We start from the raw sequence: 12,256 nt of genomic DNA on the forward strand, positions 1-12,256 counted from the left end.
GTTCACTACTCTAGCAGTTCTGTAGACAAATTCTGTCCTTCTTTGTTCAGTTAGTGTCTTATTTAACTTCAGCGTTACTTGCCCTCTGTTGTTCCATGATTGAATGGGTAGGTTGATTTTGTGCTCCTCAATGTCCTTGTAAAGTTTCGAGAGGAGCAGAAGATCATTCAATTGGATGCAGTGGCAGTAAAGACTTAACTACTACTACTACTATATGGAGATCTCGAGCAATAAGGAGATCCAGCAAAGTGTGAGAAATAAACATTTTAAAGAAAGAAGTTGAAAAATTTTGAAATCTGGTGACATCTTTTCAGTGACATTTAATGACTCCGAGTGTTGCATCCAAACATGTTGCCGGTATTGGATCATTCGCTGGCATGCATATTCCTACAAATGACATAGTCTTGGTCACTTCTAGCTATGACAGGACTATCAAATTTTGGAATCCAGATGCACTGCAAAGTGGAATGCCTTTCAAAGAAATACAGCATGCAGATTCGGTAAATTTTTTGGAATATCTTAGCGTTCATCGTATATAAGGCAAATTTGTACCGGGTAATTTGTGCCCTACATTGTATGTCAACAAAACAGTGGATCAATTCAAATAGTTTGTACAAAATTACAGTGGAGCGTCGTTCTGCGATAAGTTTGCCCTGAAGGCAAAAACCATTTGGTTGCAGCTTCTTGAACTTCTGAACAAAGGCATCAAAATAAGCCACTATGAAAAGTGTTGTTTTTCCCATTACAACCTCCCAGCTTAAGGTTAGTGTAGAGACGTATCGTCCTCGCCTCCGTCCCAATCAAGTACCGTCTAACCCCTACTGTCCTAAGGGGTATAGAAGAACAAATTGGAAACAAAACAAGAGGCTAAGAAAGTCACTGGCTGCATGCAAAAACATCCAATTGTTAACAAATAGAATTCTTAGAAACCAATATACTTCTCATAAATGGAACCGATGTACAGAGTACAAAAAGAGCAACAAATAAAGGACTGATTTAGTTGTTTTTCTCAAAACAATGATAATAATAAGTTTAGAGCAAAAATAGCAGGGGTCCTCAGACCCTCAGTTTTAAAAAGTTCTCAGTTCATAGTCTAAAAATTGAGTTTTTTCACTTCTTTGCAATTAAAACATCCTCAAACAATTCTCCAGGTGCATGACATATTCTCGTCGTATTTTGTAGAAGTACAGAAAGTAGGGATCCAAAATCTTAAGCTTCTGGTCTTGTTCAAACAGAATTGTTCAAACAGAGGTTAAAAGCTTGCATCCAAAAATCGGATTCGTATTTCTTTAGACGGAAATTGGAGCAATGAAAATTTCGAGTTGTCTGCGCTCTTTTGTTCCCGATATCTTCAAGTGAGACATACTTGTGCCAGCAGGTGTCAAATTTTCCCGTTAATATGTTAGCAAACAGTGTGACGACGTGTAACTCTTGATAAAGCGATAATGGTAAAATCCTGATAATAGCTAAACTACAGTTGTGCGATTGCTGTCTTTTGAACCAAAAATCCATGCTACTGCTTTCCTCTGAACGTTTTTAATTATAGTCGAATCTGTGGTGCTTAGTTTCAATAGTTGTGAACCATAACTGACACTGTGCACAATGTAACTCTTTTAGGCATTTTTCTTGCTTCTTAAAGTTGTGTTAACCAAATTTTTCTTGATTGCGTAAAAGGTTTCGATGACTTTTGTACTCACTTTTTTGCATGTTCTGACCAGGTTAGGGTTTCTGAGACAATAAAACTCAAGTCCATTCTTGAAAGATGTGCTGCCAAATGGAAAGTTTTGAACCTTCAGACATGTAGTTCCTATCGGCTGGATGGTAGTTGCAGGGAAAGTTCCTATTTTTGTGATGGCATTAAAAAGAGAATGTAAGGAATCTGACAAAGACATAGCAAAACGTTTTAATGTTTCAAATCCTAGTTAGTCCGTTGGCTTTGTTTTTGTGGTTTTTTGAGATTTCCAGTATTTCAATTTGTGTGAAATACAAATTGTTAATCTTACCTTCTACTTGAACCTTCGCTTTTTATGATTTTAATTCGAGAGGAGAGACTGAAAGTATCCATTGAAAAATTGTGCCATCTCATCATGCGTCCTCGGTGTTTGATCATTTCTTGGTAGATAGTTGTTATTTGAAAGACTTATATTGTTGCAATGAGACAGTTGTTATAAGTTCGCTGTTTTCATGAGCAGCAGAAAATTGTGGAAGAGGAATAAAAACAAGTGCGGTGTCCGTTTCCATTCGACAGCTAGGAATATTGTTAGTCACAGCTATCAGACACCCTCCATTCTTGGATTTTCACACAATCACTGCGATGTATCTTAAATCTTGATAAAACAATTGCAGCGGTCGTAATGCTTTCTGTCAATCATGTTTCCGTTATGCAATGAATTGCAATTTTTTTTAGCTGTTATGGGTTTTGAAAATTTCGTTCTTCGCTGGAACTCCCGGATGCTTCTTGCATTGTATATCAGCAACTTTAGTTAGAGAGGTTGTCCTTCATCAGACTAGGCTTGCGGTCTTTTCCATCTTCGCTTTGTTCTGTTGATGAAATTTATACTATCTTTGACTCCAAGTTCTTCTGACTCTTTTTCCAGTAACAAGCTCTCTCCTTCGAATTAAAGCTTCTTTTTTCTTTGGCAGTTGCCTACTTACGAACATGTATAAACTTTTTTTCAGCTTTTTTGCAGAAGCGAAGATCAATGCATATCTGTGCTGTGCCTTTGGGATTTTTAGTAGTATGGTTCGATTCCTATTGTCCCCATGCCCTTCAAGCTTAGCAGTATCTACGATTCCGGCGTCTACATCTAGATGAATCATGATCTTGTTTCCCTTCAGACCTAACCTGCTCCTGTGTAGATCGAGAATCTTTCCACTTCGACTCAGGTTTCTAGTGCCTGGTAGATTTTCTAATGTCGTTATAGGTAAACGATGTTTCTTTTCCGTTAATAAGGATCCTGGATTCACTTTTGGCCTTACTTGTAAATAGTTTTCATCAGAGATTGTCTTTAACTAATATAGATCATTTGCATTTTTTTGCTTATCTTTGCGGGGTGCTGATTCGTGCGACTCCTGCGAAACACATGCATTGCAAAACAGTAGCGCGTTGAAACCTAGTGCTAGTGCTCCATAATTCCCTGAATTGTTCAGGCCCGTACAATCTTTTAAATGTATGCTGAATCGACAAGCAATACAGTCGGAAGAAGCTTCAGCTTTCTTGATGTCACTACTGCGTGATGAGCAGTACTCTGCGTTTTTTGTTTTTCTTTGGCACTCATTGTGGTTGGAGCTCCGGGTTCGGGACTCCTAAAAGCTCACCTGTCACCGCATCGTACAAAAGGTGAGAGTAACACGAAAGTGGATGGGGCTTTGAGTCCGGGACGAAAAAAGATCACTAGACAAGGAGAGGAAAACCAGAAACGCAATGGCGACTCTGAGTCGTGGACTGTACAAGCTATCCTTTTCTGTCGTCCAGTTTTTTTGTCTGTCGACGATCTCCATGTGATCTGCGTGACTTGGGCAGTTGGAGATCTGTTTTAGATTGTTAGATTGCGTTACCAATGTCCTGCTCTGTAGTTCTCAATCAAAGTATTGCTCCGTTGTTCTGATTTGCTGATATCTTTTGTAATTTCAAGAACAACTATGTCTAGTGTTAGTAATTTATCAAATATATCGGAGCCTTGGCGTTGGCAGTAAACAATACAGTACACATTTAGCAATTTTTTAAGTGATGAAAACAGCTGATTAACAATCGAGGTTTCTAATTGTTCGTTCTATGGTTTTATTTATATGGTCATGCTGAAGCCCAATATGTTTATTCGATAGTTGCCTTGTTCATGGACGCCGCATTGAGTTTCAAGACAGGAATAGAATAAACGATGGTCAGGTAGGGAGTGAAAATACGAAATTGCGGCTTTAGTTTGAATCTTTTGGGCATGGGATATCGGTAGATCTTAGGAGGTAGTCATAACAACCAAGAAATTTCTAGAACTAAACAAAGAAGCTAATGATTTGAAACAAATTGCATGTAAGTATGATTGGAACTTATCGATCGATATGGATGACTCCACGTCGATTGTGATTAAAGAACGATTGTTTGGGATGTGTCCACTTCTAAATAACAATGGGGAGCAGCACAGTTGCAGCGAGAACTCAGTTTTCTTTTGAAAAATAGTGTCAAAGTAATGAAAACTTTAAGCTGCCTATTAAGGGATAAATTTTAAACTAAGACTATAATGGCATATGCATCACATTAAAGTCTTCATGAGAAGATCAAGAGAAATAAACAACATAATTGAATTTCAAAACACGTTGAAACCTTTCCATACGCTAAACCTATTTTCCTTGTCCCTTACTGCTTCGCTATTACTTAAAATTGACTAAAAATATCGGTGTGTGAAATAACTTACAGAAAAGGAGGTGAACACAGATGCAGAGGACGTAAGAACAGATGCTGATTGCTTTTCATTAAAAAATAAACTGCAAAGAAGAATCAATTAAATTTCCCTGTAAGTCTTAATTTTGTGAAGATGTTCAAGTCCTCATTTTTGATTCCAATCATACGTTGCAATCATAAAACAAAGTTTTTTTAAATGACTTGATTCTGAAATCTGAATATTATCAAGATCTGCTACATCAATGCTAAGCCTGAGCTTTCACCAGAAGATATTTTAGATTTCGAGATAGTAGACGCATTGGGACTGAACGAATTGACTGTGCCTAAGTGATGTCATAAATGATCTTCGTGTTGCACGTGGGAGGCTATTTAACTTCGTTTCAGCTTGTGTGTTGTTATTTTTTGTGTATTCAGAGGGCGAACATTGTTTCCGAGTAGCCCCAGTTATCGGGGATCTTAGATTCCGGCGGAAGAAAAAAATGCTTGATTTAACTTTGTTTACTGCGTGGGAGTTCTCCGCATCTGCTTGATATGCGTGTTTTTAGCTACGCTAGTTTATTCTCACTAGTTTAAAAGTTTGGCATGGGAGTTCCCCGCCTCTGTTTGACAGAATAATTTCCGAGCCCCTTAACGGGCTTTTTCTTTTGTCCCACTGATTTCCCAACTTAAACCAAAGTGAGCATGGCACCGCCCACTGAGCCACAACGCGATATTTGTCTGCAGCAATGTAATCCACAAACAACATCGAATTGTGTTAAGAGCGTATACGTTCATTATACTGGCATAGGAATCATTAACTGTTCAAATTTACAAGGAATGATTTTATGGTCGTTTGAAACATGCTCGCCAAGCTCTGCTGCTGAGTTATCAGCCCTTGACAGATTATCAGCTATTGAGAATATGGAATAATTAAGTGCCATTTTAGAGCTAAACGAAATTCGTATTGGTGTATGATTGGAATATGGGATGAATAATTCGTCTGGTGACAACTTTCTACTCCAACAATGTCCCACCGCATTTAAGTATTATAGTGCCCCAAGAACCAATGAAAGAGGTGGAGGAATCTTCAGTTTTACAGATCTGTTCTACTGGAAAATTTGGATGTTTTTCGAATATTTTGTGCGCTACTTCATAATACTTAAGGCTGAAGGAATAATTTTATTATTAATTGCTATCTATCGGATTCTTGGAGGAAACTTCATTCTTTTATTGAGACGTTTTGAATAAAAGAATCGGTTTGTTGAAAAGGTTGCTTTTGACAGTTCTTGTGGTAGATGTTTTGAATATCTCTTTGACGATAACCAATGATGCCTCAACTCTAATGGAATTTTTTTATTGAAGACCTCAGCTTAATTCAACACGCAGATAGTGAAACTCATAAAAGGGGCTTTCTGATCATGTCATTTCTTCCAAAAATATGTCCATTGAGGTTACAAATTCAATCTTTATAACCTCAGACCATTCTGTAATTTGTTTCTCGTTGAACAAATTATGTGTAACTAAGCCTACGCTCTAATTTTGTTCCGAAATTGGGCAAGTTTAACCCTTGTTTTTTTTGAAGCTCTTTTAAACTGTTCGAAAATAAGAAAATTTGTCCGACCGATGTTGACAGTTCTTGGAGTAATTATCTAGCGGCAGAGGAAACAATCTTGAACACTTTTTTTCCGCTTAAATATATGACACTGATAACTCACATATGTCCGTTTTTTGACAATTTATTTAATCTGAATAGGAAGAAAACAATCAGAGCGTGTTTTCTTCAAAAGCGTGCTAGGTATATCCTAAAAACACCGATGAATGAGTCTAGCCGCCCGAGTTTTACTTAACTGATATCTCTCTAAGGCAACAAAGAATGTGAGTTGCCAAGATATGATATCAAACAAGCTCTTGCCGCCGAATTCAACTTATTCATTGCAGAAATTAAAGATGTTGTTTCATCAAAAGACCGAGCCGCGTCTCATGAAAATCAATGCATAAGGAGCGGGATGAGTTTTTCTGGGCATTTAATTCTTAACGAATTGAGAAAATTGTGTTCAGAATTCTCTATCAGTACGTTTGAGATCGACAGAATCCCGATGCGTTTCGTAAAATTATTTCATTATTCTTATCGATCCATGCTATTCAACATTTCTTCTGTAGAGATTGGAGTTCTTCCACAGGTTCTTAAAACAGTGGTGGTAAAACCCCAGATCAGAGTTTAATCTTGATTGTGAAGACTTAGAGAATTATTGTCCTTCTGCTTATGGAATCTAAGCTTTATCTCAAATTTTTTGGAGAGAGTTGTGTTACAGCAACTGAGAGAGCATCTTGAAGATAAAAATTTGTATGCAAATTGCAATGTGCTAATAGAAAGTTATTTTCTGCTGAATGCAACCTTTGACATTTTGCTACCTTTAGAATTGATAAAAAGCATGATCAGCCGCATTTGATAAAATTGGTCATGATATACTTCTATCTATTCATGAAATTAGTCTAGGAATTGAGCTTAAGTGTTTTCAACTTTATGAGGAGCTACCTCAGTGGTATAATACAAAAATTTTCAATTGATGACGTTTGCTCATCAACGCAGTCTGATGAAATGGGTGTTCCGCAAGGTTCTGTTTCAGGCGCTCTTCGTTGGTCTTGCTATCTGTTACCATCAGAGCTCAACGTGAATTTTCATATTTATGCTGATGACTCGGTTGTTTTTTGTCTACAACAACAATTTGACTCAAGTTTTTGATTCTGTGTTGGGCACAAAGGAAAGAATTTATGAATGTTGCGCGGAAGAGCTCGATAGTCTGTAATATTGAGCTGCCAATGGATTCTAATGATTTGGATATTTTAAAATTTTTGGGGTTTGTTTTAGATGATACTCTTTTTCTCTCTCTCTCTAAGGAAGTTAGTTCAGTCTATTCAGGTTGTTACTACTTCTTACGTAAAGTCTCTTCCATCAGAGACCTAAATCCAAACAATTCCTTAATTGAACTAGTGAGAGTTTTGATTCTCACTAAGCTTGACTATTGTAATTCGCATTATTGTGGGTTGCCCAACGTCTCCTTTAGAATTTACTACGGATAATGTACTGTGTATGCAGATCAATTTTTCGACTATCACCTGGCACATCAACTTATTAATTTTATTAATTAGTTGCTCTTTTCAAAGTTCCTCTGATGGGTCGTCGTCTGGTTCACCACCCGGATTCCAGGCTATCTTAACTTGCTGGCATCTCGAAATGGCAAAGTGACAAGACCTCAATACGTATACAACTTTCAAACTCCAGCTATGAAGACCGCTTCCGGAAAAAGATGCAGTCCCTCGCGTATAGAGTTGACTACCTTTTGAAATAAAACTTTTAGCAAACGGAAAAGCCTTCTGGAAAAGCTAAAAAAACTTCGTTGTTCTAAGAAATCTATTGCACAGCACTTTGAGTTTGCAAATAGTGCTTTAACCAATAAAGCTAATAATGGTAATTAATCGATTACGTCGTAGTGTTAGTAATAAAAACTGCATGTTCAAAATGAGCAAATGTTCATTCCATATTTTTTTTACAAAAGGAGTGAAATGGGGTTCGGGGAGTTAAAGGGTGAAATTGTTTTTGAGGTTATCAGTACTTTTGCTCTGGAGTGAAAATATATGAGAGCAAAACCTCGGTTTATTATCTTTCTTACATATTGGACAACCATATGTACGCTTCAAAGTGACAGAATACATAGAAAACATGGCAATTTACTACGGATAATGTTTTTTGTGTACCTCCTCAAGCGGAAATGAGTGTGCCAGAGTTATTGCTCTTTACACTGAATCTCTCGTGAACATCCAGAATGAAACTGAACGCTGCCACATTTTCTTCAGTAACGTTGAAAGTGGTTACCTAAAGCCAGGACATGGAACGTGAACTCAATTAGCTCAATTAGAATTTGAAGCCAGTAGAGTTTTGGAGTGAAACAGTTGAACTGCCCTCACAATCGAAGAGATGTAAAGTCCTTTTTATAGCTGCAAAGCTGTTAGCTAAGTGGAGCTATATCGCGGTGTTCGTATTCAAAGGATTTGAATTGTTTTGGGGCGCTGTCCTTTTACAACCCGAAGAGGTGTATTGGTTGAGCGTCTTTTTTGGAGTTTATTTAAAACAGGATATAAAAGTCCGCGCGGCTCGTGAAATTTAAGTGTTTAGGCCGAATGGATGAACGAATTGGGGAGCCGTGTGATTTTCAGTGCATACTGCAGTTTTGAGAGAGCCAGAAAAGTAGGCGTAAAAAATTTTGCCAAGCGAGCGAAATGTTATGATCACGTGCTGCTGTTTTGAAGCAGTTTTTTTCTTTAGTTTTTAACTTTTCTTTTTCAAAGAAAGTGGTTGTTCTAAACAATATTAACAACTAATTGTTTGTTTTGGAGTTTTTTGACCGTCTGGATCATGAATTAGTAATCTATAAGCAATCTTGAGCTATTTTTATGATTTCGCTTTTTTATTGTTTTTGTAGTGTTCACCATGTTTTAAGTATCATGTGGGGTTTTCATGCTCTTTTAATTTTGTTATCTTTTGAAGTTTGTTTCAGATCAAGGAAACAGTCTAAATTATCACAATTTGTTTCAATATTTTTTCTGGACTAATTACTGTTTTTTCTGCCTGAGTATTTCTTTTCATTTGTTTAATTAGGGTTGGATGTACGTGAAAACTCAATGAAAACACTTAAAGAATTGATGATAGCACATTTTTTAAAATAAGATAAATAAACCGATTCTGCTGTTTTGTAGATTTTGCTTTGTCATTTAAGTGTTTTCCATTGCATTTGGGTGTTGTGTGGTTGCTCAAAGAACCAGCCGAAACTGGGCGTTGGTAAGTCAGTTGAGACTCTAAAAGTTGGGGGAATACTGTATTGAAAAATTTAACAGGCTTCTTTAGTCATTGTTTTGCTTGGTCTTTTTCGTTTTTTCCAAATTTATCGCCTGTGTTTCTTGTACCATCCCTCATCTTTATACCCTTATTATCTGTTATTGTGGATGTTATTTTTCGCTTCGTCTAATGAAAATTTGTTTTCCTATACATCGGTTCACATTTTGTGTAACATTTTGCGTGAAATCTTGGACTTCTCTAAGCTTTTTTCTTTATGTTCAGAGTGCTTTAAGCAGCAGTTGCTCCGGTTATAGATTCAACAGTCAGTATTGCAAAATTAATTAAGAAATAGAAAAAGAGTCTAACCAAAAAACGCAATTCCAATTTTAGATTCCCCCTACTTCAACTTTGTTATTATAAAGTTAATGTCTCTAATGCTAATTGGTATTGATATTAGCCGCTGTATCCCTAAGCATAAAACAGGCGTATGTCAAACTACGGAATGGTATGAACACAGTTCAGACTTTGAAATAGTTTTTTACGAAGGTAATTTTCTTCATTTTTTAAAATTCCAACCGGTTTTATGGTAATCAATGGCAGCTATTTTCTTGCAATCTGCCCGGTATGTTTTCTAACATATACATTTGACAATAGTTCTTCCAATAATTCGCCTGAGGCCATCCCGAATTCTAATCGGTCATCCACCGGGTCATTTATCAAGAGCTATCAACCCGCATGAATTACACTGAAGAAGCATGGTGAAATGAGACGTAGCTACGCGGATTGCTTGTTTAGCAATCGTTTTGCATAGATCAGCTGAGGACGACTTAAACGATGTTAGAAGCCTTCGCTTTTCGTTGGCATCCAGGCTGGAAGGGCCATGGCTTTTATGTGTCTTCATGATAGATTTTCTAACATTTTAATACAGAGTTGAATAAAAGGGAGATTGAAGTATGGGACGCAACATGAATGGTTCGATGAATAAATTTTGCATATGTTTTCTAACTTATGCCGTTTTTTGCATTGTTTTTTTTTGCAAAATTATCGCTTGTGTTTTCAATAGCCGCCCTCATCTTCTCAGCTGGCTATTATAGCGCTCCTATTTTTTTTACTTCGTCGAATAAAAAAATGTTTCGCTTTACCTCGTTTTGCCGCTTTTTCAAAATGTTACGTGATATCTTTTTGACTTCTCTAGGTTAGTTTCTCTCTTCTCTCATTCTGCTAAAAGTGATTTTGAACATCAGTTGCTCAGCAAAGCATTTCAAAATGAACAGAGTCAGTATAAAAAATTGAAGTCAGGAGTAGAAACGGGATAAACCCATAAAGCAGAATTTTAGATGCCCGCTATTTGAACGTCGTTCCTATAAGTCTTAGTTACCATCTCCAATGCTTATTGGTATTGATAGTAGCCCCTGTAGCCTCTCTCTAAGAAACAGAAGGACCTTATGTTCAACTAAGAAATGCCATCAAAATAAATCGGACTTAAAAAATGTTTTTGTACAAAATATTTTATTTTCAATATCTTCTATTCTTTCAATTCCAATAATGCTTATTGGAATCAACGGCGGCCATTTTTCGGCAATCTTTCGGGTATGTTTTGCAAACTCGCTCATCTTTGTGCCTTCTTTTTTATTATAATGGGCCTAAATTTTCGCTCCGTCGAGTAAAAATTTGTTTCGTTATTACGTAGTTTACAGCCTGTTCAACATTTTGCGTGAAATCTGACTTCTCTAATTTTTTTCATTCCTTTCTTTCTATTCAAAGTACTTTAAGCAGCAGTTGCTCAGAAAAACAATGTAGTTTTAACAGAGTCAGTATTGCAAAATCACTTCAAAAATAGAAGAGCGGTCGACCCCTAAAACCCGATTTCAATTTGATTGCCCCTACTTGAACTTTATTATAATTTTTAGTTCGTATTGATACTAACCTTCATCAGAAAACATGATTATGTCATACTATGGAATAGTATGAACATAGTTCAGACTTTTCAATATTTTTGTACAAAAGTAATATTCTTCATTTTTGAATTCCAACCGGTTGTATGGTAATAAGTGGCGGCTATTTTCGTGCAAACTTCTGGGTATGTTTTCTAGGAAATGCAGATTTTTTGCTTTTTTATTTGTTCTCTCCAAATTTTTTGCTTGTTTTTTTCAAACCGCCCTCATCTTTCTAACCCCTCATCTGTTGTAATGGACCTCAGTTTTTGCTTCGTCGAACATTTTTTTTGCTATACCTCATTTCACAGCTTGTTCAACATTTTGCGTGAAATCTATTGAACTTCTGAGCTTTTATTCTGTTCGAAATGCTTTGAGCAGCAGTTGCTCAGAGAAACAATGTAGATTCAGTAGAGTCAGTATTGAACAATCAATAAAAAATAGAAAAGGGGTCGACCCATAGAACCCAATTTCAATTTTAGATTTCCCCTACTTGAACTTTGTTATTATAACTTCTAATTGGCATTGATTGGTATTGATACTAACCTCAACAGAAAACAGGACTATTTCAAACTGAGGAATAGTGTGAACGCAGTTCAGACTTTAACATATTTTTGTACAGAAGGAGTTTTCTTCCTGTTTTCTAATTAAAGTCGGGTTTTTGCTAATAAATGGCGGCTATACTCCTGCAATCTGCTGGGTATGTTTTCTAACGTTTGCTGTTTTTTGAAAAGAAATTGAGTATACCAGACTATTTGTTTTCAAAAATTTTAATTGGAATCGCAACTCATGAAAATTGCCAAGAATATGTCTACACATTTTTTTTCCTTTCTAAGTTGTTTCCTAATTTTCGTTTTTCAAATTGGAGTAGTGGTTTTGATCACGCCGAGACAGTAAGTGCGGAAAAGCGAGTAGTTTTGCAGTGTAAATTTTTTCGCTCCAATTTCAATGTAGAGTGAGAAAACAGTGTTTGAACAAAGTTTCGCATTCTGGATTGTGGTTTTTTGTTCATACGACAATTTGACATTGGTTTTAACGGTTTTTTAAAGATTTTTAATTCAAATTTTTTTAAATGGTTTTTCCTATTCCTTTCATAATCCATTCGAGGTCTAG

The 12,256-nt window shown here is 36.4% G+C and overlaps 1 protein-coding gene across 1 annotated transcript in view; it reads left to right on the forward strand.

Moving 5' to 3' along the window:
* Positions 1 to 294: 294 nt before the first annotated feature.
* The window catches only part of LOC142354429 (uncharacterized), a 65,222-nt gene continuing 53,260 nt past the window's right edge, over positions 295 to 12,256 (forward strand). Inside the window, exon 1 of the mRNA XM_075406724.1 lies at positions 295 to 500. Within this exon, the coding sequence (XP_075262839.1) occupies positions 324 to 500 (177 nt within the window). The 5' untranslated portion in view covers positions 295 to 323. The remainder of the gene's footprint in view (positions 501 to 12,256) is intronic.

Source organism: Convolutriloba macropyga, chromosome 15 (assembly GCF_964194025.1).
Source record: "Convolutriloba macropyga chromosome 15, txConMacr16.3, whole genome shotgun sequence".
NCBI classification, from domain to species: domain Eukaryota; kingdom Metazoa; phylum Xenacoelomorpha; order Acoela; family Convolutidae; genus Convolutriloba; species Convolutriloba macropyga.